The sequence below is a fragment of the Salmo trutta genome, chromosome 30 (assembly GCF_901001165.1).
Source record: "Salmo trutta chromosome 30, fSalTru1.1, whole genome shotgun sequence".
NCBI classification, from domain to species: domain Eukaryota; kingdom Metazoa; phylum Chordata; class Actinopteri; order Salmoniformes; family Salmonidae; genus Salmo; species Salmo trutta.
Window position 1 is genome coordinate 22812692 of NC_042986.1, and position 27678 is coordinate 22840369.

At 42.5% G+C, this 27678-nt stretch overlaps 1 protein-coding gene across 2 annotated transcripts; it reads left to right on the forward strand.

Moving 5' to 3' along the window:
* The first annotated feature begins 8 nt into the window (after positions 1–8).
* On the forward strand, positions 9–25549 carry LOC115168289 (acetyl-coenzyme A synthetase, cytoplasmic). Of its 2 annotated transcripts, XM_029723427.1 has the most exons (18): positions 9–980; positions 1782–1977; positions 7540–7735; positions 8252–8324; positions 8961–9036; positions 9249–9360; positions 10263–10310; positions 13147–13284; positions 13419–13589; positions 15696–15829; positions 20324–20456; positions 21069–21125; positions 21227–21307; positions 21497–21605; positions 21806–21874; positions 22185–22361; positions 22516–22590; positions 22804–25549. In XM_029723427.1, exons 1-18 carry the CDS (start codon positions 854–856, stop codon positions 22929–22931), a joined length of 2100 nt encoding a protein of 699 aa, XP_029579287.1. In that variant the 5' UTR covers positions 9–853; the 3' UTR covers positions 22932–25549. The 2 variants fall into 2 exon arrangements, with proteins under 2 accessions (XP_029579287.1, XP_029579288.1); XM_029723428.1 differs by lacking the exon at positions 10263–10310.
* The last annotated feature ends 2129 nt before the right edge of the window (positions 25550–27678 follow it).

The window sequence follows — 27678 nt, forward strand, 5'->3', positions numbered from 1 at the left end:
CCGCCCATTTTAGGGCCAACCGGAGTTCAGTTTACCGTCATTCCTCCTTCGCGTTGTCTCTGCCTTCAAAAGACAACATTTGGACGAAGGGCAGACCACCTCCACTTCAGGGAAAACGGATACTTTTGCAGATAAACATTTCACGTTGCTTAATTTGAATGGAAGAAGGCGCTATCAAGTCAAGTGGTGTCCAACCTACCACTTCAAACAGAACGGCCTCGTCTCGCTCTCAAGTCAATCGTTTGCTACTTCCTTATAGTTATAGTAGCTAGATATTTTTTAACAAGGATTTGAACTCTAGCCAGTGGTAGGTCTAAGTTAGCTAACTGAAAACGCAGTTATTAACCTTTTGAATAGCAAAAAGTGGTTTATATTTTAAGCTATTTTCTAACGCGTTGAATAGCTGATGTCGCTAAAGTTAGCTAACTGCTATCTCGTTTCTTTTGGGTTCTACTGCCTGGAAATATTGCTTGGATTTGCAACCAGTTAAGTTAACGTTGGCTAGTTTGACAGTTAGCTAATGTCATTGTCTCAGTTAACGTACTGTATTGCTTTCTAATGCATAAATCGAGATAGTCGACTTCTAAAGTAGCTAGGAGGCTAAAGAAGCATCCTTAAACAAGGAAGTCAGAATTAACTATGCCAGTTGTACCATTGTTTTTGTTCAATACCGTGCAATGAGAGGGTGACTCACTGGAGGCTTTTTTTTTTTTTAATTGCACGTAGTAGTTTGAGCTGCAGTGGGCACGAGCAAATAGCGGAATTTATCGTCAATACCATTCTTCGCAGCTTTGCCATCTTTTGTCCCGTATTTCGATAGTTAGGATAGTTAGCCAGCTGACTCGAGGGCAAAATGATTCCAGACAAAGCACCGAAGGAGGACGTATTTCATGCAGGAGGAGACTTGAAAAAGGAAGCTCATGTACCCAACTTTGAGAAGTACAAAGAACTCTACCTGAAGTCTATTGAACATCCAGATGGTAGGTTTATTTACAAATACATTTAAATCAAATTGAATTAGTCACATGCACCGAGTACAAGAGGTGTAGACCTTACAATGAAATACTTACAAGCCCCAAAACAAAAATCCAATTTAAAAAATACAAATGAAAGGTAACAAGTAGTTAAAGAGCATCAGTTAATAAAAAAAAAGAGATTATATACAGGGGGTACCGCTTAGTCGAGGTAATGAGTACTTGTAGGTAGATTTATTAAAGTGACTATGCATATATAATAACGTTAAAAAAAAGGAGGGGGGGGAATGCAAGTAGTCTGGGGAGCCATTTGATTAGATGTTCATGAGTCTTATATCTTGTCGGTAGAAGCTGTTTAGAAGCCTCTTGGACCCTGACTTGGAACTCCGGTACCGCTTGCTGTGTGGTAGCAGAGCGAACAGTCTATGGCTGGGGTGGCTTATCAAAGCCTTGTGGAAATAAAACTATTGCATGAACAAAAACCTTTGACTTATACCAGCAGTAGGTCTTGTTTTACTTCAGACCCAAGTGTATAGATTTTGCCAGCATATCTTTCACATGTCTATGCTAGTGTGCATGTAACTCTACTCCTCTTGCTTCATGTTTGCATTTTTTCTGTAACATGGTTTAGACATTTGGAAAAATCTTACTCCGAAGCTTTCCAACAACTGTGAGCATGTTGAGGAAATGTGACACAAGAAATTAATCTGACATTTCTGTGTTTTCTGGTGGTGGAGGATGATTGTCCCTATCAGCCACCTGTCATGGGTCATCATAATGGCCTTTCATTATGTTTCCTTATTCCAGAGTTCTGGGGTGACATTGCAAAAGACTTCTACTGGAAGTCGAAGCACACGGGCCAGTTCATGGACTACAACTTTGATGTGACAAAGGGGGAGATCTACATCAAGTGCATGGAGGGGGCCACCACCAACATCTGCTACAACGTCCTGGACTGTAACGTTCATGAGAGGAGGCTAGGGGACAAAGTGGCATTCTACTGGTGTGTCAAATCACATTTTATGGGTCACATACACACATTAGCAGATGTTATTGCAAGTGTTGCGAAATGCTCGTGACTCTAGTTCCGACAGTACAGCAATATCTAACAAGTAATCTAACAATTCCACATCTATCTAATACACACAAATCTAAGTAAAGGAATGGAATAAGAGTATATAAATATATGGATGAGCAGTGACTGAGCGGCTTAGGCAAGATGCAATAGATAGTATAGAATACAGTTTATACATATGAGATGAGTAATGCAAGATATGTAAACATTGTTAAAGTGACTAGTAATCCATTTATTGAAGTGGCCAATGACTTCAAGTCTGTATGTAGGCAGCAGCCTCATTGTGTTAGTGATGGCTGTTTAACAGTCTGATGTCCTGTGTATGTGTGTTGAAAGGGGTTACGGAGTCTGTCAAAGCACTCTCTCCTTGGACATTGTATGGCTCACTGCTTGTGGAGAGTGCCCCTCTGGAACAATTTGATGGAATGCTAGGACAGGAGGCTGAATGCTTCTACAATGATCCTCAGTCCTTTGTCTCTGGTCTTGTCTGAAATGACTAGTGCTCAAGACCCCCGCCCACCTCTTTTGTAAAGCCAGCCCTAGGTCAGAGATGTCCTCATGAATGAATAGTGAATCTATGAGGACAGATGGCCTTCTAGTACTGGGTGGGTTATTTTGGGATGTGGTAACTTTTTGTGTGTTTTGTTGGTATGAGTGAATAGGAGAGCTTTGAAGTTGAGACACAATACACACATGCTCTTTGCTCACCCCATTAACCACACCAGACTAGGTCATTTAGACCACAGGGAATTGACATCGATGTATGCTGCAGTTTTGATATGCTCTAGTCTTAAGTGTATGTCTTGTTTTGCAAATTGTTGTGCATTTACCAGTTGATGTCTGATGAACAGCGTTGGGTCTACACTTGACTTTGACTGCGTAGGGTTACTCGGAGGTCTCAACTTAACTGATTTTAGAAAACTGACATCTCACTAGTAGAATTTTGAAGTGTATTCCTTGCCGACAGGCTAGTCATTACAGTTATTAAAGTTGGGAGAGATTTTGCATAACTTAGACATTTCTTTGTCCCATGTTGCTGTAGTGTAAAAGGCAATGCTCTGCAGTCTCTTCCAGTGCTCATGACTCCTCAAGTGTGAATGTCTGTCCTATCAGTTCCAATGTACTGTCAGCCTGCTCATACCATTAGATTTGCCCTGCTACTTCTCAGCTTATTCAATACAATGGATATGTCCTTTTCTTTTGAAGTTACTTTTTAGTCTCGCAATGTTGTAATAGGCAAGCTTTTTGTCTGGGGATAGCCTACTTTAGCTGTTTTGTCCCTAAATGATCTAATTTGTATTATAAACTGGGTAGTTCGAGCCCTGAATGCTGATAATCATGGGTATGAGGAAATGTATTTTTACTGCTCTAATTACATTGGTAACCAGTTTATAATAGAAATAAGGCACCTCGGGGGTTTGAGATATATGGCCAATATACCATGGCTAAGGGCTGTGACCTAGCACTCCGTGTTGTCGTGCATAAGAACAGCCCTTAGCTTTGGTATATTGGCCATATACCACACCCCCTCGGGCCTTATTGCTTAACTATAGTTTGTTTATTCAGTGCATGTGTAGGTAATAGGCAAGCCTATGTTTTTGTCTATACTCTGCCAACCTCCACAACAGAGTTGGCGTCTTTGTCATCTGTACTTTGACATCTTGAACGTGAGTGGAAAGTTTTTTTGTTTTTTTTTGCTGCTGACTATTTATAGGAGTGTGTGTGTGTTTCGCCACACTCTGTCACCACCATAGAGAGGGAAACTGTTTGGATGACCTTGACCTACCAGCAATGGTGTAGTTTTCTGCCAATGAGCAGAATGTAGCTCACAAACATAAATCTAAAAGGGAGCGGTGGGCAGTCTAGTGAGAGATCCATGTTGTGTGAAAGCAGAGCTTTGCATGGGTATTTTCCTCCTCGCACTCTTGCACATTAACCATTGTGAGATAACAGTGTCTACAGTATCTGGGAGGCTTATTGTGTTGCGCAATAGGAAAGACCAAACTCGACCTTTCCTTTAGATTTCCTATTAGACACGGCTGTGTGTTGTTTATATTAAGCAATGTGTGTCCTGGACTGGAGAGGAGAACTTGTGTTAATCCAAATGCTATTAAGTTTATCATAAGTCTATGTGCTGTTTGCTCAAATGCATTTGCTACCTCAAATGAGAAATCCATTATCTTCTCTCCTACACTGATTTCTGGCAGTTACATTGTTCATTTAAGTGCGAAAGTATGGCAGAGCAACAACACAATTAGTGATTCTTATCCTTGGGCGGAATGTGGGCTGATTGGGTGAACTTGGTTACAGTGAGTTTTGCTCTAATTTCTCAGCAGTCTCTAGGGGCTCTTGTTATGGGCCAGTGGGATAAGAGGGCCAACTGTGTAAGAAGATATATAACAAAAAAGATTTGATAAAATGTAATTTGACCTTTACTACTATAGCCCATAGAAACGCATTGCTTAACACATTCATAAATGGCAAGAAAGACAGTCAAAAAATAAATGAGGAATTGGGTGTTTGTCATATACCTACCTAGGAGATATAAGAAAGCTCAGAAAATAATTGTTTTTTTGTACACATTTAACCACTTATTTTTGGCACAAATCTACCTCCATCCTTCCATTCGTTTGTATGGGTTCCCTTCAGACGGGTCCTGTGACTCTTGTGGGGGTGTAGAGCAAAACGGAGAGCAACATCATGTTTGTGAGTCTCCCCTTTCCATAGAGTGGCCATAATAGTACTGTAAGCCAAACCGTTTGGACGTTAGACGTTTTTGTGAGAAGACTGATTTTCGGGATGTCTTGTGGTCTAACGAACACCGCTGTAGCGCGGCCATAGGCGGATGCGTTGGACTGAGACGTAGCCCATGCAATATCTCTCAAGCTGACATCTCTAGCTTAAACTGACTGTTTCTGAAGCAGATTTGTGTATTTTGATACTTAGATGGAAGCACGGGAGTCGATAGACTCTTAAGGATTAACAGAGGAACAATCATGCCCAGTAACCACACCATTCCAAATTCTACCGTTATAGCGCACACTGCCATTTTAAGAGCTTGTCCTTAGTTTGCCAGTCATGCGTTTCTCGTTTTTAAAGGCGATTCCAAGAGACAAACGATTCCACCGCTCAGGCACATTGCTGAGTAAAGCAGAGAGCCACAATGTCACAGTTTATCACTTTAACTGTAGGCACATGAGGTACTTGGCTAGAATTGATCCACCTTGAATATTAGCTTTGTGAGCATGTTGGTGTGCTTGAATGTTTTGAGTTTGAGTATAAAGCAGGGGTTTAGTATTACTCATCTTCAGAATTTCTTGGGGGGGATAACATCTACAGTGCCTTCAGAAAATATTCATACACCTTGACTTCCATATTTTTGTTGTTACACCCTGAATTCAAAATGGATTGAATATTTTTTTTCTTCACACATCTACACAATAACCCATAATGACAGTGAAAACTTGTTTTAGAAATGTTTGCAAATCTATTTCAAATTTAAATATCTTATTACGTAAGTATTCACACCCCAAAGTTAATACTTTTGTAGAAGCACCTTTTGGCAGCGATTACAACTGTGAATCTTAAGAGCTTTCCAACCCTGGATTATACAACATTTGCCCATTTTATTCTTATTTAAAATGATTCAAGCGCTGTCAAGTTGATCATTGTTAGACGGCCATTGTCAAATCTTGACATAGATTTTCAAAACAGTAACTAGGCTACTCAGGAACATTCAATGTCGTCTTGGTAAGCAACTCCAGTGTATATTTGGCCTTGTGTTTAAGGTTATTGTCCTGCTGAAAGGTCAATTCGTTTCCCAGTGTCTGTTGGAAAGCAGACTGAACCAGGTTTTCCTCTAGGATTTTGCCTGTGCTTAGCTGTATACCCATAACATGATGCAGCCACCACCATGCTTGAGTTAGGAAGGACACCTGTTAATTATTAACTTCACCATGCTCAAAGGGATATTCAGCATCTGCTTTTTTTCATTATTACACATCTACCAATCAGTACCCTTTGCGAGGCATTGAAAAACCTTCCTGGTCTTTGTGGTTAAATCTCTGCTTGAAATTCACTACTCGATTGAGAGACCATAAAGATAATTGTATGTGTGGGTTACAGTGATGGGGTAGTTATTCAAAAATCACGTTACCCTCTATTATTGAACATAGAATGAGTCCATGCAACTTCTGGAATTGTTAGGCACAGTTTTACTCCTGAACTTATGTAGGCTTGACAACGAAGGGCTTGACTACTTATTGACTGAACAACTTTTACATTAAAAAAACAATAATAATCTAAAATGTTCTAACAAAATTCCACTTTGACATTAAGAGGATTGTGTGTAGATCAGTAACACAAAATCCACATTTTTATAAATTTAAATTTGACCTTTTCCCCAGTCTGAGGTCCTGAGTGCTCTGGAGCAGGTTTTCATCAAGGATCTCTCTGTACTTTGCTCTGTTAATCTTTCCTTCAACCCTGACTAGTCTTCCTGTCCCTGCCACGGGAATACCCCACAGCAGGATGCTGCCACTGCGATGCTTCACTGTAACGATGGTGCAAGGTTTCCTCCAGAAGTGATGCTTGGCATTCAGGCATAAGAGTTCAATCTTGGTTTTATCAGACCAGAGAATCTTGTTTCTCCATAGTTTGAGAGAGTGCCTTTTGGCAAACTCCAAGTGGCTGTCATGTACCTTTTACTGAGGGGTGGCTTCTGTCTGGTCACTCTACCATAAAGGCCTGATTGGTGGAGTGCTGCAGAGATGGTTGTCCTTCTGGAAGGTTCTCTGATCTCCACAGAGGAACTCTGGAGCTCTGTCAGAGTGACCATTGAGTTATTGGTTACCTCCCAGACCAAGGCCCTTCTCCCCCGATTGCTCAGTTTGGCTGGGCAGCCAGCTCTAGGAAGAGTCTTGGTGGTTCCAAACTTCTTCCATTTTAAGAAAGCTGGAGGCCACTGTGTTGTTGGGGACCTTAATTTGCTGCAGACATTTTTTTGGTAGCTTTCCCCAGATTTGTGCCTCGACACAATCCTGTCTTGGAGCTCTACGGACAATTCCTTCGACCTTATGGCTTGGTTTTTGCTCTGACATGCACTGTCAGCTGTGGGACCTTATATAGACAGGTGTGTGCCGTTCCAAATCATGTCCAATCAATTTAATTTACCACAGGTGGACTCCAATCAAGTTGTAGAAACATCTCAAGGATGATCAATGGAAACAGGATGCACCTGTGCTCAATTTTAAATCTCATAGCAAAGGGTCTGAATACTTATGTAAATAAGGTATTTCTATTTTAAATTTCTAAAAACCTGTTTTTTTGCTTTGTCATTATGGGGTATTGTGTGTAGATTGAGGATTGTTATTTATTTAATCAATTTTAGAATAAGGCTGCAACGTAACAGTGTAAAAAGAGAAGGCGTCTAAATACTTTCAGAATGCTCTGTATCTCTGTATGATATCTATGTTGTTGGTCCCCTTACAGGGAAGGGAACGAGCCTGGTGACGAGATGACGGTGACATACAGAGAGCTGCTCCAGCAGGTTTGCCAGTTTGCCAATGTGCTCAAGTCCCAGGGGGTGAAGAAGGGAGACCGCGTGTCCATCTACATGCCAATGGTGGTGGAGCTGGTGGTGGCCATGCTGGCCTGTGTCCGCATCGGGGCTGTGCACTCAATCGTGGTGAGTAACCTACACCTAAACTATGTCTGGATTAGGCCTGTTTTGTCAAGATACTAGTATCTTGATACGATAGCAGATTTTCCGTGGCAAAAAAGAAAACACGAAGCAGACTTTATGATCCTTTAAAGTCCTACTTTATGTAAAATATTGTGTGCTATAGCTTGCGAAATAACAAGTGTGACTCTGGGTGACAACATGAGGCTGTGTTTTCCAACATTAGGACTGTTTTGCTCAAATTAAGTCTGCTTCATGTTTTAGTTTCCTTTTCTTCCTGACGTCATACTGGTATCATTGACAACCCTAAAACCTATAGGCACATCATACCAGCCTGATTTTATACCCTCATTAAAGTGCACTTCAGCGACCTTGAATTAGTAGGTAAAGTGGCTGTAATACCCATTTTGCCAGCTTTTTCCTCATACAAGGCAAACAGAATAGGCAAATACTTTAGAGTGCATTTGCACACAGTGCACAGTGTATTTGATGTGTGTATTTCTGTGTGTGTACACTATCCAGTTTGCAGGCTTTTCGGCAGAGTCGCTGTGCGAGAGGATCCTGGACTCCCAGTGCTCGTTGCTGATCACGGCCGGTGAGACTGCAAACTACACTGCAGTAATAAAGAGACTCTTATTCGATTGGATTACAGTGCCACAGATTATCCCCTGACCCCCTAATCCACAGTGTTAATTAGCGTGGCTTTGTACTCATCATAGTGAGCCCAGCCCACTGTACAGGCCTACTGCATCACTGTACAGCTTTGGATTTGGAGTGACGCTAATCGGATAACCGACATAACCTCTTTAGATGGTGACCCTTTGTGAGTGACTGGGTGTGGTCCTGGGCAATTTTGGTCTGTGGCTGAAGACTGCTACCAGGGGAATTAAGTGAATTAAAAACGTTGCACATTAGCGACACCCGTTGGCTGCTGTTCAATTACACTAGAACCCAGACATGCATTTGTTTGACATCTTAAAACATTTTGGAGCTGAGCACGCAATACTAAAATGTTTTGCACATATGAATATAATCTAGGAATCATTCATTTTTGTTGTCAGCGGATTGTAAAATATCAATATGAAGATTGTTCCCAGGTTGTGACAGGTTTATGCCAATGCAGTCAGACCGACAGTACCAGTGAAGTCCTGTCGATAGCAATCACTGCCCTGCCTTTCTCTCATTGATCGGTGTGCACCCTTTGACCTCATCCGTTCTGAACCCCCCCCAGATGGTTTCTACAGAGGAGATAAGCTCATCAACCTGAAGGTGATCGCTGACGACGCGCTACAGAAATGCAGGGACAGGTAAGGACACACTTTCTGACTAACTAGTCACGTATACAGACTTCTACTCTCTGTTTGCTTGGTATTTACAACACATCCTTGCCGATAGATATCTGTATGTTTACTTGGAGAGGGTCATGAAGACTTTGTTCATGTGAATCACGACTCTGTCCTTTTACTTTGTCTCTTCCTTTACTCTTTCACACTGCCCCACTCTCTTCTCCATCTGTCAGGAGTTTCCCAGTACAGAGGTGTATCATGCTTAAACACCTGTCCAAGGAGGTGGAGGCCATTCCCCTCAGCTCTCAGTCTCCCCCAGCCAAGCGGCCCTGTCCTGACCTGCAGGTGAGACCACCAGCAAAAGCTCTCTCACGCCCCATGGTCTCTCTACAGGGTTCTATTCATTAGAGCACACCATAGCAAAATGTTTTGCAACGGAAATTAAAAATGGGTGTTTGTTATTGGATTTTTTATTTATTTTTTTACCCCTTTTTCTCCCCGATTTCGTGGTATCCAATTGGTAGTTAGTCTTGTCCCATCGCGACAACTCCCCTACGGACTCGGGAGAGGTGACGGTTGAGAACCATGCGTCCTCCGAAACACGACCCTGCCAAGCCACACTGCTTCTTGACGTACTGCTCTCTTAACCCGGAAGCCAGCCTCACCAATGCGTCGGAGGAAACACCGTACAACTGGCGACCGAAGTCGGCGTGCATGCGCCTGGCCCGCGCGATAGGACAAGGACATCCCAGCCGGCCAAACCCTCCCCTAACACGGATGATGCTGGGCCAATTGTGCACCGCCTCATGGGTCTCCCGGTCGCGGCCGACTGCGAGACAGCCTGGGATCGAAACCGGGTCTGTAGTGACGCCTCTAGCACTGCGATGCAGTGCCTTAGACCGCTGTCCCCCTGTTAGTTTATTTTTTTCGGTTGGTGCCTAATGAATACGACCCCTGTGTTCATAGGGCAGGTCTCTCACCTTTAACATTTGCTACTGGGGCTACTGTTTAATTAATAAATACCTTATTATCACTTTAATGTTAACTCCCTACTATGTTTGTTTTTCTCCAGAAACAGTCAACACGTTTGGCTTTTTCTCCTTGGTTTTGTGTACAATGAAAAGTGTAGATAGTACTTTGGCAAAGCCTGTACGGCTTTGTCTCGATGTCATGGTTCAAATGACATGAAGCCACCCCTTTTTATGTTTGTTCAAATAGGTCTAACCGTTTCCATTAACCCCTTCTAGCAGGAGAAACAGAAAGACAGAGTAAAGAAAGTCCGTCCCGTCCCTCAGGTATTTCAGATTTCCCTGAGCTTGAATTCTCTCCATTTCTTGTCCTTTTCTTCTTAACACCTGTCTTATCCACTTGTCAGCGGTAGGCTAACCCTGGGGGTGGATCCTGTTACACATGTAGTAACACCTCTCTGTCTGAGTGTCTGTCTGTGGTCTGTCAGCTCACACCTGTCACCGGTCAGGGGTCCCTTACCTGATCTCTGCCTGGCTTTAGGCTGTACTTAAAGCTGCAATATTTAACTTTTTGGGCTACCTGACCAAATCCACATAGAAATGTGTGTTATAGCTTTGTCACTAATTGAGAGCAAGTCTAAGAAGCGGTAGATGTGAGCTATTTTATGGTGGCAGGTAGCCTAGTGGTTAGAGCGTTGGGCCAATAACCAAAAGGTTGCTGGATCGAATCCACGAGCTGACATGGTAAAAATCTGTCGGTCTGCCCCTGAACAAGGCAGTTAACCCACCGTTCCCCGGTAGGCCGTCATTGTAAATAAGAACTTGTCCTTAACTGACTTGCCTAGTTAAATAAAGGTTAAATAAAAAAATATTTCTATCCTTCCCGTTCTTATGTATCGCTTTTGCGTCTTTTACTTTCAAACAGCTGAAAATACCATATTTTTGGTTATGGAAATTATATTTCACTGCAATTTAGATGGTGCAATAATTTTTTTTATGTGATACTTGCTTGTTTTGTCACAAACTGAAATTAGGCAAACTATTAGAATTTTACCAACCAGGAATTGTCTGACCAATTTGCATAGTGCATCTTTAAGATGGTGATAAATACTATTATGTTTGACCTGAAAGAAGCACTGGATACGTTTACATGCCCACTAATAATTCGACCTTAAACTGATTATGGCAGTGGGCAAATTATGCAATAGTCATGTAAACGCCTTACTCTATCTTAATCGGGGTAAGGTCAAATCAAAGTAAACATACGCCGATTAAAACAACAGATTTTCTGAGAAATCTTACGGATTATTAAGACCTGTAATCGGCGTTCCAGCGGTGTAGTTGATCTTTGCATGTGGTAGCACCAGCCGAGCGAGCCACCCGCTTTAGTGTGAGTGAAGTGAGTTCGGAACAACTGAATGTATGGGTCTTAGAAGTAGTTTTCACATGTCTGAACTCCGAGTCAAATATGCTTCCCAAAAATAACATGTTTGCTGTGGTAGAATGTTTATTTTGATTGCGTATTTTCTGCATTTATCAGAGTGCCATCAAGTAGCCTGATTTCAGATGTGTCTATACAAAAAGGATTGTTAAGGAAATCATTCTTCTTGCAAAGCATGTCAACTTTTATTCAAACTATTATATTAATCTGACTGTCCACAATAATTGCATTATTGTGTGCATGTAACCACACTCACTGAAGGATGAACAATGACTAAGGTTTCAGATAAGAGGTAATTGACCCCTGACTCTCCATGTAGATGTAATCCATCTCTCATACTGTAAGTGGGGTCTTTCATTTCATGCTTCAGATAATGTCTGTTTTTAAAAAAAAGTCTTACTGAGATTGTGCACCACTGTCAATATACACTCAGTTTATTAGGTACACCCATCTAGTACTGGGTCGGATCCGCCTTTGCCTCCAGAACAACCCGAATTCTTCGGGGCGTGGAAATGTTGTTCAATTGGTATCAAGGGACTTAACGTGTGCCAGGAAAACATTTCCAACACCATTACACCACCCGCCTGTACTGGTGACAACAGGCAGGATGGGGCCATGGACTCATACTGCTTACGCCAAATCCTGTTTCTGCCATCAGCATGACACAACAGGAACCAGGATTCGTCGGACCAGGCAGCGTTTTTCCTCTCCTCAATTGTCCACTGTTGGTGCTGGAGCCGCTTCTTCTTGTTTTTAGCTGCTGGGGGTGAAACCTGCTGCCATAGCCCATGAGTGACAAGGACCGACTAGTTGTGCAACCCGAGATGCCGTTCTGCACACCACTAATGTACTACGCCGTTAATTGCCTGTTTGTGGCCCGCCTGTTAGCTTGCGCAATTCTTGCCATTCTCCTTCAACCTCTCTTCAACGAGCTGTTTTCACCCACAGGACTGCCTCTGACTGGATGTTTTTTGTTTGTCGCACCATTCTCGGTAAACCCTAGACACTGTCGTGCGTGAAAAGCCCAGGAGACTGGTCAATTCTCATACTGGAACAGGTGCGCCTGGCACCGACGATCAGTCACTCGTTTGACCCATTCTATAACATTCAATCGAATAGTAAGCAAATGCTCCGATGCCTGTCTGCCTGCTTTATATAGCAAGCCACGACCACTTGACTTATTGTATGTAGGAGCAAACCATTTTTGTGAATGGGTTGGTGTACATAATAAACTGGCCACTGAGTGTATCAATACATGTGCAACACTATCAATGTTATGTACATTTGGCATATTTCAGAAAAATATGTTGGCAAGAAATGCAGGGCCCTACCCATATTTTTAGAACATCTGTTTAGTGTATTTCATTAGCCCCACCCATATAGTGACCTTTAACCCCCGAGAGCAGCATTTTAGGAGAGTAATTTGATTGAACTCTAGGAGTTAACAATGTTTTAAGTTCTCACCATTGTTTCACAGACTGTTCAAGTGTATACAACGCTGACTCACTTTTTATAGCTCTCGTTTTTGTCTTATCTGAGCATGTTTGCTTTGAGCTAACGTTCTCACTCCTGATTTAGTGATTAGAAGCATTCATACTTTTCTTTTTTTTTTGTGCCTATGATCGTTATCAGGATGTCTTGATGTGGTCTCGAGCTGTAAAAATTCAGGGATCCATGTCATTGTGTGGTTTTTACTAGAGTGTGTGTGTGTGGTTCCGCCAGGTGCCGTGGAACCCCGAGGTGGATCAGTGCTGGCTCAGCCTGCTGAGTGGTGTGTCTGAGGAATGTGAACCAGAGTGGTGTGACTCTGAGGATCCCCTCTTCATCCTCTACACCAGTGGCTCCACCGGAAAACCCAAGGTACACATGCTATGCAGCAGTGGCACTCCGTTTATAACTCCCGTTCTCTCTTCTCTCAGTTTGATATAGATTTTTGCACTCTGTCTTCACATACGTGTAAATGCTCCTGTGGTGATCATGTGTCTTCTAATCAGGGTGTGCTGCACACGATCGGTGGCTATATGCTCTACGTGGCCACCACCTTCAAACTGGTGTTTGACTACCATCCTGACGATGTGTACTGGTGCACGGCCGACATCGGCTGGATCACGGGTCACTCCTACATCACTTACGGGCCCCTGGCTAACGGGGCCACCAGTGTCCTGGTGAGTGGATGGCCACAGGCTTAATACTGTAATTTAGAGGAGGAAGAGGGCCGTCTGAAATGGAACCTTAGTCCGTTTGGAATCTGGTCTAAAGTAGTGCACTATATACAGTTGAAGTTGGAAGTTTACATACACTTAGGTTGGAGTCATTAAACTTGTTTTTCAACCCCTCCACAAATTTCTTTTTAAGAAACTATGGTTTTGGCTAGGTTAGGACATCGGTTAGGACATCTACTTTGTGCATGATACAAGTAATTTTTCCAACAATTGTTTACAGACAGATTATTTCACTGTATTGCAATTTCAGTGGGTCAGAAGTTTACATACACTAAGTTGGCTGTGCCTTTAAACAGCTTGAATGATGTCATGGCGTTAGAAGCTTCTGATAGGCTAATTGACATTATTTGTGTCAATTGGAAGTGTACCTGTGGATGTATTTCAAGGCCTACCTTCAAACTCAGTGCCTCTTTGCTTGACATCATGGGAAAATGAAATGAAATCAGCCAAGACCTCAGAAAATAAATTGTAGACCTTCACAAGTCTGGTTAATCCTTGGGATTAATTTCCAAACGCCTGAAGGTACCACGTTCATCTGTACAAACAATAGTACGCAAGTATAAACACCATGGGACCACACAGCCGTCATACCGCTCAGGAAGGAGACGCGTTCTGTCTCCTAGAGATGAACGTACTTTGGTGCGAAAAGTGCAAATCAATCCCAGAACAACAGCAAAGGACCTTGTGAAGATGCTGGAAGAAACAAGTACAAAAGTACCTATATCCACAGTAAAATGAGTCCAATATCGACATGACCTGAAAGCCCGCTCAGCAAGGAAGAGGCCACTGCTCCAAAACCGCCATATAAGAGCCAGACTACGGTTTGCAACTGCACATGGGGACAAAGATCGTACTTTTTGGAGAAATGTCCTCTGGTCTGATGAAACAAAAATAGAACTGTTTGGCCATAATGACCATCGTTATGTTTGGAGAAAAAAGGGGGAGGCTTGCAAGCCAAAGAACACCATCCCAACCGTGAAGCACGGGGGTGGCAGCATCATGCTGTGGGGGTGTTTTGCTTCAGGAGGAACTAGTGCACTTCACAAAATAGATGGCATCATGAGGTGGGAAAAATATGTGGATATATTGAAGCAACATCTCAAGACATCAGTCAGGAAGTTAAAGCTTCGTCACAAATGGGTCTTCCAGATGGAAAATGACCCCAAGCATACTTCCATAGTTGTGGCAAAATGGCTTAAGGACAACAAAGTCAAGGTATGGGAGTGGACATCACAAAGCCCTGACCTCAATCCTATAGAAAATTTGTGGGCAGATCTGAAAAAGCGTGTGGAAGCAAGGAGGCATACAAACCTGACTCAGTTACACCAGCTCTGTCAGGAGGAATGGGCCAAAATTGACCCAACTTATTGTGGGAAGCTTGGGGAAGGCTACCCGACACGTTTGACCCAAGTTAAACAATTTAAAGTCAATGCTTCCAAGTACTAATTGAGTGTATGTAAATGTCTGACCCACTGGGAATGTGATGAAAGAAATTAAAAACTGAAATAAATCATTCTCTCTACTATTATTCTGACATTTCACATTTTTAAAATAAAGTGGTGATCCTAACTGACCTAAGATAGTAAAAAGTCCCTAGGATTAAATGTCAGGAATTGTGAAACTGAGTTTAAATGTATTTGGCTAAGGTGTATGTATACTTCTGACTTCAACTGTATATAGGGTACTAATAAATAAATATATATGGTGGTCTTTTGGAGACACCCAGAGTATTTTTATGATTAAATGTGATAAGTTTGTCATTTGTTATATTGAAAGAAGGCTTTACAATGTTGTGCAACAGGACTTCATAATGTTGTATGACCTTATGTGTCTAAAACGTCCATTTTGACAAATGTTAGAGATATTTGTTTTATAACCAAGTCATGGTTTTATTGACTAATCTCATAAAATGTATTCTCATAATGTGTGTTTAAACATGAGGGGAAGATGGAAGGGGATGTTATTTACTACCTTTACTTCCTCCTGTAGTTCAGAGGTTGTGTTTACACCGTCTGGCTCGGTTTTGATGTGAATTTGATATGTGTTCAGTTCGAGGGTCTGCCCACCTATCCGGACGTCAGCCGCATGTGGGAGATAGTGGACAAGTACCAAGTCACCAAGTTTTACACGGCGCCCACAGCCATCCGCCTCCTCATGAAGTATGGGAGCGAGCCCGTCCAGAAGTGAGTCTCCACACTCTTGGCTCATTCAGCCTGTTTCTCACCAGGATTGTGTTCATTAGGGCACACTAACAAAACTCTATTCAAATTGGACAGTACCTCTTTGTTTGACCCTGTTTTAAAAAATAATTTCTATCCTATTGAACATGACCTAGGCCTGAGTATGATAGGGCTTCATAGTACAGAAGAAGCATTCCTGTATCTACAGATTGACTTCTCCATCTGTTTATGTTACCATTTAATCTGCTACAGTCTAAACTGGGGTGGTGGGGGTTCTACTAAACTATGGAATTGGTTTAATCTGCTACAGTCTAAACTGGGGTGGTGGGGGTTCTACTAAACTATATGGAATTGGTTTAAGATGGTCATACCAAAGATCATTTAGCTATTTGAGTTTAAGGACCTCTTAACCTGTTAGGGCTAGGGGGCAGTATTTACACGGCCGGATAAAAAACGTACCCGATTTAATCTGGTTACTACTCCTGCCCAGTAACTAGAATATGCATATAATTATTGGCTTTGGATAGAAAACACCCTAAAGTTTCTAAAACTGTTTGAATGGTGTCTGTGAGTATAACAGAACTCATATGGCAGGCAAAAACCTGAGAAAATTCTGAACAGGAAGTGGCCTGTCTGACAAGTTCTTGTTAATCTTGGCTCTTTTTATTGAAGACTGAGGATCTTTGCTGTAACGTGACACTTCCTACGGCTCCCATAGGCTCTCAGAACCCGGGAAAAAGCTGAACGATATCGAGGCAGCCCCAGGCTGAAACACACTAGCGCGTTTGGCAAGTGCTCTATCAGAGGGCCTTTAGACTGAGGCTCGTGCATGAGGGGATAGCATGCTTTTACTTTCTCTCTCGTTGAATGTAAACAGGCTTTGCCGGTTGGAATATTATCGCTTTTTTACGAGAAAAGTGGCATAAAAATTTATTTTAAACAGCGGTTGACATGCTTTGAAGTACGGTAATGGAATATTTAGAAATGTTTTGTCACGAAATGTGCCATGCTCGTAACCCTTATTTACCCTTTCGGATAGTGTCTTGAATGCACGAACAAAACGCCGCTATTTGGATATAACAATGGATTATTTGGGACCAAACCAACATTTGTTATTGAAGTAGAAGTCCTGGGAGTGCATTCTGACGAAGACAGCAAAGGTAATAACATTTTTCTTATAGTAAATCTGACTTTGGTGAATGCTAAACTTGCTGGGTGTCTAAATAGCACGGCATCACAGGGCTAGCTATCTACTTAGAATATTGCAAAATGTGCTTTCACCGAAAAGCTATTTTAAAATCGGACATATCGAGTGCATAGAGGAGTTCTGTATCTATAATTCTTAAAATAATTGTTTTTTGTGAAAAACGTGAGTAGTTTATCGTGAGTAATTTAGTAAATTCACCGGAAGTGTTCGGTGGGAATGCTAGTCACCTGCTAATGTAAAAAGCTGTTTTTTGATATAAATATGAACTTGATTGAACAGACATGCATGTATTGTATAACATAATGTCCTAAGATTGTCATCTGATGAAGATCATCAAAGGTTAGTGCTGCATTTAGCTGTGGTTTGGGTTTATGTGACATTATATGCTAGCTTGAAAAATGGGTGTCTGATTATTTCTGGCTGGGTACTCTGCTGACATAATCTAATGTTTTGCTTTCGTTGTAAAGCCTTTTTGAAATCGGACAGTGTGGTTAGATTAACGAGAGTCTTGTCTTTTAAAATGCTGTAAAATAGTCATGTTTGAGAAATTGAAGTAATAGTATTTCTAAGGTATTTGAATAACGCGCCACGGGATTCAACTGGCTGTTGAGTAGGTGGGACGCAAGCGTCCCACCTAGCCCAGAGAGGTTTTAAGGCTGTGGTCACCAACCGCCTATTGACTGGTCCATCTCCAAGGCATCCTAGTCGATCTCCAAACATTTCTATAAAAACAACGATACGCCTTGCGTTCCTATTTTGTAATTTGTCCTGGGCTGTTGGCAGTAGGTGCACCCGTTACAGCTGCTCTTTTTGAACCATTTCATATGTCTGAAGTTACGAACTCTGCCTTTCCCGGGGGGAGCCAATCAAGTGCACTATAGGCCTACCGCTGGCCAATCAGATGGCTCAGATTATGGTGTCTGCAGTAACGTAGCAGGCATAACGGAAAGCTACAGCAAAGTTGATACTGTGAGATTTCTAATCGTTTAAAACCAGACTAGAGAGAGACTGTCAACGAATACAGCAAAGAGCTGCTGTTTTTGAGTTTAAGGTTTTTACTCAGCACTGTCAGCTTCATACATTGATAAACAGACAGTCCCAAACAAAATCTAAAGGAAGTTTGTTCTGAAGTGTCTGTCCTATATCTGAGAGATATAAGAAAGTTTAGTTAACCTCTCTAGGGGAGGTGGGACGAAATCGTCCCACACTATTCAACAGCCAGTGAGAAATCGGAGCGCAAAATTTAAAACCACAAAATGTCATAATTCAAAGTTCTCAAACAGGACTATTTTACACCATTTTATAGATACACTTCTCCTGAATCGAACCACGTTGTCTGATTTCCAAAAGGCTTTACAGCGAAAGCAAAACATTAGATTATGTTAGGAGAGTACATAGACACAAAAACCACACAGCCATTTCCAAGCAACTAGCATGCATCACAAATACCCAAACCACAGCTAAATGCAGCACTAACCTTTGATCTTCATCAGATGACACTCCTAGGACATTATGTTATACAATACATGTGTTTTGTTCAATCAAGTTCATATTTATATCAAAAACCAGCTTTTTACATTAGCATGTGATGTTCAGAACTAGCATACCCACTTACGGTGAATTTACTAAATTACTCATGATAAACGTTCACAAAATACATAACAATTATTTTAAGAATTATAGATACAGAACTCCTTTATGCAATCGCGGTGTCCGATTTTAAAATAGCTTTTCGGCGAAAGCATTTATTGCAATATTCTGAGTACATAGCCCGGCCATCACGGCTAGCTATTTTGACACCCACCAAGTTTGGGACAACAAACTCAGAATTACTATTAGAAAAATTGGATTACCTTTGCTGTTCTTCATCAGAATGCACTCCCAGGACTTCTACTTCAACAACAAATGCTGTTTTGGTTCCAAATAATCCATAGTTATATTCAAATAGCTCCGTTTTCAAAATATTCCATTACCGTACTTCGAAGCATGTCAAACGCTGTTTAAAATCAATTTTTATGCTATTTTTCTCGTAAAATAGCGATAATATTCCAACCGGGCGACGTTGTATTCATTAAAAGGCTGAAAGAAAAAAATGGAGAATGTCGTGAACGCGCCTCTGTCTCACTGTCCCCAGGCTGACCACTCACAAATTCTGCTGCTGTTCTTCACCCAGAGACAGCAGACACCCCATTCCACTTTCTGGCGGCTTTAGAGAGCCAATGGAAGCCTTAGAAAATGTCACGTTACAGCACAGATGCTGTATTTTTGATAGAAATGCAACAGAAGGACAACAAATTGTCAGACAGGGCGCTTCCTGTATGGAATCTTCTCAGGTTTTGGCCTGCCATATGAGTTCTGTTATACTCACAGACACCATTCAAACAGTTTTAGAAACTTTAGAGTGTTTTCTATCCAAATCTACTATCTAAATCTACTATTATATGCATATTCTAGTTTCTGGGCAGGAGTAGTAACCAGATTAAATCGGGTACATTTTTTTTATCCGGCCGTGAAAATACTGCCCCCTATCCCAAACAGGTTAAATACTTCTGATCTCCATATTTACTTCCCTTCATTTTTTTTCAACTGGTACTGAGGGACCTTCAGACGAGGCTTGTGGGTGTCCTAGAGCAAAACAACCGACATACGTGTTCCTGAGAGATTCACCTTTCCACAAAGGGGTCATATTAGTGTGTAGCCCAAACTGTTCAGATGCTAGAGACAGAAGTTGGCAGATCGGATATACCGACTTCAGACAAGTCCTATGACTCTTGTGGGGGTCGTAGACCAAAACAGAGAACACCATCTTTCCACAGAGACATTCCGATTTTCGGGCTGTCTTGTTGCCTGACAAACACCGCTCTAGCTTTGCCACCTTTCATGGCAGATATGCAAGGCTGACATCGGCGGATGCAGGGGATTGAGATGCAGCCCATGTTAAAACACATCTTTAGCTTAAACTGACAGATTTTGATGGGGATTTTTGTAGTATGCTCAATAGATTTCCACAGAGCCATGTTAGCATGACGTAACGCGAAATACCTGGATACAGCCCTTAGCCGTGGTATATTGGCAATATACCCGAAAACCTCCGAGGTGACTTATTGTTATTATAAACTGGTTACCAGTGTAATTAGAGTGGTAAAAACACATGTTTTCAAGGCTCAAACCACCCAGTTTATAAACTGTTGTGTGTGTGTGTAGGCAAATGTCTGCATGTTTTGGTTTCGTCCTTTGTCTGAGGCTATGGGGGTGTCTGTTAACCCTTTCCCTCCCTGTGTGTGTGTCAGGTACAAGCGGGATTCTCTGAAGGTGCTGGGGACGGTGGGGGAGCCCATCAACCCGGAGGCGTGGCAGTGGTACTACAGCGTGGTGGGGGAGAAGAGGTGCCCCGTGGTCGACACCTTCTGGCAGACTGAGACCGTCAGCAGTTTATTCTTTTTAAGGAATTTTAGATTAACACACATCAAAATGTAATGTTACTGAATAGATTTTATTGAACGGAGTGGCTGCATTGCCGAATTCTCTTGACTCTCTACTTCACGCACATTTTTTTTGTCCCCTGTGGCGATGATCGGTCTTTGTCTGGCGTAGCCTCCAAACTTCGACGTGTACCGAAGACATGATCGATTGTACAACAAACGTCATTGTCTGTTGTAACAGTAGGCTGTTACAAACATAGGCAGTCTGTGTGCTACTGCAATGTTCTTAGTTACAACAGACAAATAGCCTACATCCTAATATATTTTTGGAGTGTTGGTTCAAATCACTGTGGGCTTTTTATTTCAGCTGTTCATAAATAAGACAGACGTAGGTTACATTTATCATGTCGATCAAAAAAATCTCAATGTGATTTGGTTCTTTAGCTCTGGGTAAGATGCTTCTGGTGGGGGCGGAATGGGGCGTTTACCTTCGGTTACGCAGTCTGTCTTGATTCAATACGTTAAAGACATGGATGAGTTTATTAAATGGACATCTTTCTGTAACTGTAATCTCTGTTCTGACTGAATCTCTTCCCATTGGATTCTGTCTCAGGGTGGCCACGTGTTGACTCCTCTACCTGCTGCCACGCCCATGAAGCCTGGCTCTGCTGTAGGTATTGTTCTATTGACCGTATCGATGCTCCCTCCCTGTCATCATGTGGGATAAGTTGGTCTAAATTGCCTTCCGGTCTTTTCCCATTTCTCCACCAGACGTTTCCTTTCTTTGGAGTTGTCCCTGCCATTTTGAATGAGTCTGGGGAGGAGCTTGAGGGACCAAGCGAGGGTTACCTGGTAAGAAAACGGGAGCAATTAGTTATCCAGAAGTTTATGTAGAGATATACCCAGTACTAAACATTAGATTAATTCTCACTCCAATACGCAATATTCTCACTGCAGTATGCTGTCGGCTGTCTACATTTGATGAATTGGATCTTCACTGCTTGTTTGACTTTGGACATCCTTGCTTCTCCCCCTCCTCAGGTGTTCAAACAGCCCTGGCCAGGAGTCATGAGGACTGTGTATGGGAACCACCAGAGGTTTGAGACCACCTACTTTGAGCAATTCCCAGGATACTACGTCACTGGTGACGGTAAGATGAGTCTAACATGGCTAATACAGTCCTGAGCACCATTAATGACTGACGTTTTGTGGTATAACTCACACATTTACCATATGTATTCTTTGAGTCTCATTGTGTCATGGACGGTGTGTTTTTGTTTTTGTGTATACTAAATAAAGACCCTCTGTTGGCATGGAAACGGCATTAATGTATTGCTGTTTCCCCCCCAGGTTGCCGTAGAGATAAGGACGGGTATTACTGGATCACAGGGAGGATAGATGACATGTTGAATGTCTCAGGTGAGCACTTCTATTGGCTGGAGCTCTGTGAAATGTGATGTACAGTGTGTTGGAGTCGTCTGTACTGTCAGGTCTCTTGTCCTGTCATCTGCACTACTGCTTGTATAGTGCTCTAACAGGTGTTCATTTATCTTGAGCTGGGGAAGGTATAGGACTACCACTACTAGGGCGTTGTCTGCTGTTGTGAAATATTAAAGGTTGTCTTCTAGTCATGGTGCATGTAAGATAACGTTGTCTAACTTGTGATTTACAGTAGAGATCAGTGGACTGTTGTACTATATGATAATCCTGTGGCTTGTGTGTACATCAGGTCACCTGCTGAGCACGGCAGAGGTGGAGTCAGCCCTGGTTGAGCACGAGGCGGTGGTCGAGGCAGCGGTAGTTAGCAGGCCGCACCCTGTCAAAGGGGAGAGTCTCTACTGCTTCGTCACGCTTACCGACGGAGTCAGCTTCAGCCGCACCCTGGAGGCCCAGTTAAAGAAACAAGGTTCGTTTTGGTTTTATGTGTGTGTAAAGCCAACTACAGTACTGTCACTGAACATGATAAAGGGGATTGTCCTACACTGTCTGCATGCATCCCACACCGACAATGGGTTTCTGTATTGGAGCTGATGACTAATGCTGTTGTTCTGCTTTGACAGTGAGAGAGAAGATTGGTGCCATTGCCACTCCAGACTTTATACAGAATGCTCCAGGCCTTCCCAAGACCAGATCAGGTGAGAGTGTACCTTGGTTATGATTCTATTCTGTACGAACATGGTTTTGTATGTGAACATGTAACATTTTCCACTATGGCTTGATTTGAAAGGTGTTTTGAATGAGAGCTGGTAACTTCATTAGTGACTGACATGCCTTTACTTCCCCCTCTCTGTACACAGGTAAGATCATTAGTGACTGACATACCTTTACTTCCCCCTCTGTGTACACAGGTAAGATCATGCGGCGTGTGCTACGTAAGATTGCCCGTAACGAGCGAGACCTGGGCGACGTGTCCACGCTAGCCGACTCCTCGGTCATCGAACTGCTCTTCCAGAACCGCTGCTGTGGCGCAGTGTGAGCTCACAACCACAGAGGAGGCCAGAGAGCCCTGACTTACCGAGGCTAAACGGGAAGGATGAGGAGCAGAAGGAGATGTATAAATGTAACTGTAGAGCCTTCACTGTGGGACTCAAGCCAACACTGGGGTTAAAGAAACACAACAAAATCCCTCTAGTTTGTCAGAAGTTCAGTTCTCCCCTCTTATGAAGTACACTTGATGTACTATTAGATTCAAAAATTCATTTTTTTCTCTCCATTTGAACTATGTAGACTTGTCATTTTGTCCTTTTTATTTCATTGCTGTTTGACAAAGATCGCTATGCATGTTTGTCTGCACGCTTTAAATGTTTTAAGTTGTTGAGATGCATTTTCCACTCCATCTTTGTCTTCTGGAGGTGGAGGGGGCTTGTTAGTGTGTACTAGCAGAACTGCACTGAACACTCCCCTTTCCTCTGTTTAGACTGGGTTGATTGTATTAGAAATAAATCCAAGGTCCCCCTTTGAAGAAATAAATGAAGGATAACTGAAGCCTTCATAAAGCCTTTTATATGGCCTATGTCATTCACCAGCAACTATCATGCTATTTAAGAGGGTCTGAGGGGTTATACCACACATGGCAGATTCAAGGACCTGTTCTATTACCCTTTATATATGGCTTTGCTTATACACAGTGTACTAAACGTTAAGAACACCTTAATATTGAGTTGCACCCCCCTTGCCCTCAGAACAGCCTCAATTCGTCTGGGCATAAACTCTACAAGGTGTCGCAAGCGTTCCACAGCTTTCACCTGTTCAGTCTGTCATGGAAGAGCAGGTGTTTCTAATGTTTTGTAACTCGGTGTATATGATTTGTGAAGAACTTATTTAGTCCTTATGAAGTCTTGAAATCCTTTACAAGTTGTTTAAAGTGGGACCAAACATACAATGCAAGACCTGTTTTAAATTTATTCTAGTATTTTAAAATAATATTTCATAAGCTATCATTGTGTTCATGTGCCAACATTGTGTAAAAAAAAAAAAAAAAAAGACCAAGCTATTTGTTTGGAAAGCATTTTTCTGTATTATGTTACGTTTTTATGTTTTGCAGTTTTATCTTTTTGTTGCCCCTTTGTATCAAAGCGACATGCAATAACAGTAAATGGACTGACTGCTTCCTGCGATCTGTTTTTATTATTTTGGGATATAAACCTGGGTTCTAGGCACCAAATGGTAGAAAACAAACCAACAGGGAGAGAATACTTGGACTTTACATTTCTTTTCATTTTCTGTTGTAAAACAATGTTTTCCATTGCATGTCCTAATGAGTACAACTCTGTGCTGGGCATGTTGGAGCGCTGTAATCGTTCTATTCAACTGCGTCTCTCTCATCTCACACCTTTGCAGTGCTTCTTGACCTTTCCTATGTTTCCAGTAGATGGTGCTATTATTATACAAGACCTACAGTATACTGTGTTCAGTTATTAGCTAGACTCCTTAGTTGCTACATCTGTTTTTACTCATAAATGAATGATGTATATATCCATTGTTTCTTGAAAAAGGTATCTTAAATGCCTCATGGGCTTAGTTTAACTGGCGTACACCATCAGAACCCTATAAGCTTGTTTTACTCCAAACACGGTTAAACTGTAATTGTAATATCAAGGATGGTCAGACATTGCAGCCATAGCTCTATCTATGAATTTGTGTGGTTCCATTTCTCCAGGCCCATCCCTCAACTTTTACAGAAACAAAGGCTATGGACTGCTTTGTTATTGTTTCAATTAAGGACTCTAGTTTTAAAGAACAGGATCTTTTGGTATCCGACATAAAGGATGATAGAGTCCTGTAGTGGCCAAAAGGCCCTATTAGCATGGGCAGTGCCGTTGAATGCTTTCCACCATTTTAGAATAGTCATTGGGTGGGACTTCCAACTTCATTGGCTGATCCCTCCTGGTGACCATGTTGGGTCATGGCCAACCGTGTCATCAGGAGGGATCAGCCAAACGTGAAGAAGCAAGTTGACTACTTCGAAATGGAGATAGCCTCTATGGCACTGCCCGTGCTGTCACAAACGCTATAATGGCACAGATACAAAGACGAGTCCTCTATATAGTATCTGACTGAACATGACATGAGTCGATGTAATGATGGTATATTTAGTTCCTGAATCAGAATACTCTAGGTAGGAGACGGGAATACTCCTGACACCATACTTCCCTAAATCAGCCTTACTGCTTTATGCTACGCTGACTGTTAAAACAACTAGGGGCTTCTTCATCTTGTCGATAATTGACATTTGTCTGCAATAATTGCCATTTTTTATTTTTTTTCAAGGTCACTTGGATACATTATAAGATGAGTAAACAAGTCCTTAATCTATCCCTGTTTTTTTGTGTCGCATCCATTTTTCTGGTCATTTGACTGAATCATAAAATAGTCTAATATTGGAAGGTGTGAATGTATTAAAGAATATGCTACTGCTGTAAATTAAGTAATTATGTGTGTACTGTCTGGCTTGCTTATATAATTGAGTTGTAGCTGACCCATTATTATTTTGTATTGTTTGTTCATGCTCTGTTTCATCAACTGCCTATTTAACTGGAAGCCACCAGCCAGTATCCTGTAGAGTCGAAGATGAATAAATATATTAATGATCCACTCCCTCTTCATTGTGTTGTACTCACCACTGATTGATTTCTTCTCAGGTTTCTCCTAGAATGGAACCTGGCTTCTGTTTAAGTGGAACCAGCACCACCCTCGAGATGGCAGTGATGGAGCACAGATAAGACTTAGTAACTATAGTAGTATCCTTTGTCATTGTGTGTAGACAGGAGAGAGGGTATACTCCACAGGAGGTTGGTGGCAACATCATTAGTGAGGACAGGCTTGTGGTATTGTCTGGAGTGCAATCAGAATGGTGGTTTCCATGTGTTTGATACCATTCCATTTGCTCCATTCCAGCTGTTATTATGAGCCTTTCTCTCAGCAGCCTCCACTGAACTCTAGCTATGAATATATAGATTTTTCAAATTCTATTGAGTCTTTATAATGAAGTACATGCTTATCTAGTATAGGAAATTGATGCGCACTTGTATGATGTTGATCGGTAACATGAACCATTTTCTGCCCATGGGGATGGCTGGGACTGAATAATTGAAGTTGTTATTGGTTTTGGGGTAGAGGCTGGTGATGCTGGCCTGTATGTATTCATGTCCAGCAGCATGTGCTCATTATATATATCTGGATCCCTTCTTCCAGCTCAGTTTTGCTCAGGGACATGAACAGCCCTAACGACGCTGTGGTCGTTCATCAATGAGACAGGTAAAGCAAAGGGGTTTGTCCTCATGTTTTGGTGAGGTGTGTGTGTGTGTGTGTGTGTGTGTGTGTGTGAGAGAGAGTGGCTGGGAGACCACATGATGTGTCAGGTTATTGTACGTCCAGGTCACCAAAATCCATACATAGCTAGTTCACAGTATGGGACCTACGGTATGTGCCTCTATGCTTTGTCCTCTTTTTAGCATTTCCTCCACACATAAAACCTGAGCACCCCCACGCTGCATCTGAAATGGCACACTATTCCCTATATAGTGCACTATTTTTGACCAGGGCCGATGTGGCTCTAGTCAAAAGTAGTGCACTATATAGGGAATAGGGTGCAATTTTGGACATAGACTCAGATTGATCCATTCATCCGTAGGTTCATCTTCTCAACCCTCCTCTGGTGATAGATTCAGTCTATTCAGGTCAGTAATGGTAGACCCTGGCCAGCCAGTCAAACGGCCTACTTGCAGTTTCTTTAATGGGAGGGGGCTGGTCTTGTCTGTGCTGTAGTCTGGGTAGGAAGGGCAGCTCCACTGAGACAGGATTTAAATCATAGGACACTCAGTCTCACAGTATGTGTGCGTGTGTGTGTGCGGGCATTCGTGTCTGTGTGTGTGTGTGTGTGTGTGTGTGCGTTCCTGTACGTGTTTGTGTACTTGCATGTGTGTATTGCCCATACATGTGTAATTTTAAGACTGGAGCAGGGTGTGTCAGTCCCCCACCATGGCCTGTTGATGGGGTCCGTCTGGGGGTGGCAGGCAGGCAGGATGAAGGGACAGCCCTGGGAGTCCCCTGGGTGCACTGGTTGGGCGTGTTGGCCCAGCTGTCCAGCCACTTGACTCTTGTGAGCATAATGTGCAGTGGAGAGGCAGGCCGTTGTTGTTTATGCATGCAGTGGGCTGACCGTGACAACAGGAGACTGGACAGGAGGAAGAGAGGGTTTTAGAGGCAGGGAGGGGGAAGGGAGAGAGAAGGTGACAGAGGAAGGGAGAGAGAAGGTGACAGAGGAAGGGAGAGAGAAGGTGACAGAGGGGAGAAAGAAGGTGACAGAGGAAGGGAGAGAGAAAGGGAGAGAGAAAGGGACAGAGGAAGGGAGAGAAGGTGACAGCGGAAGGGAGAGAGAAGGTGACAGAAGAAGGGAGAGAGAAGGTGACAGAGGGGAGAAAGAAGGTGACAGACGAAGGGAGAGAGAAGGTGACAGAAGAAGGGAGAGAGAAGGTGACAGAGGAGGGGAGAAAGAAGGTGACAGACGAAGGGAGAGAGAAGGTGACAGAGGAGGGGAGAGAAGGTGACAGAGGAGGGGAGAGAAGGTGACAGAGGAGGGGAGAGAAGGTGACAGAAGAGGGGAGAGAAGGTGACAGAGGAGGGGAGAGAAGGTGACAGAGGAGGGGAGAGAAGGTGACAGAAGAGGGGAGAGAAGGTGACAGAGGAGGGGAGAGAGGTGACAGAGGAGGGGAAAGAGAAGG

Coding starts and splice junctions, on each gene's coding strand:
- LOC115168289 (XM_029723427.1), top strand. CDS start 854: ATGATTCCAGACAAAGCACCGAAGGAGGACGTATTTCATGCAGGAGGA. Junction 21,308..21,496: donor GACCAAGCGAGGGTTACCTG/GTAAGAAAACGG, acceptor CCCCCTCCTCAG/GTGTTCAAACAGCCCTGGCC. Junction 21,875..22,184: donor TGACATGTTGAATGTCTCAG/GTGAGCACTTCT, acceptor TGTGTACATCAG/GTCACCTGCTGAGCACGGCA.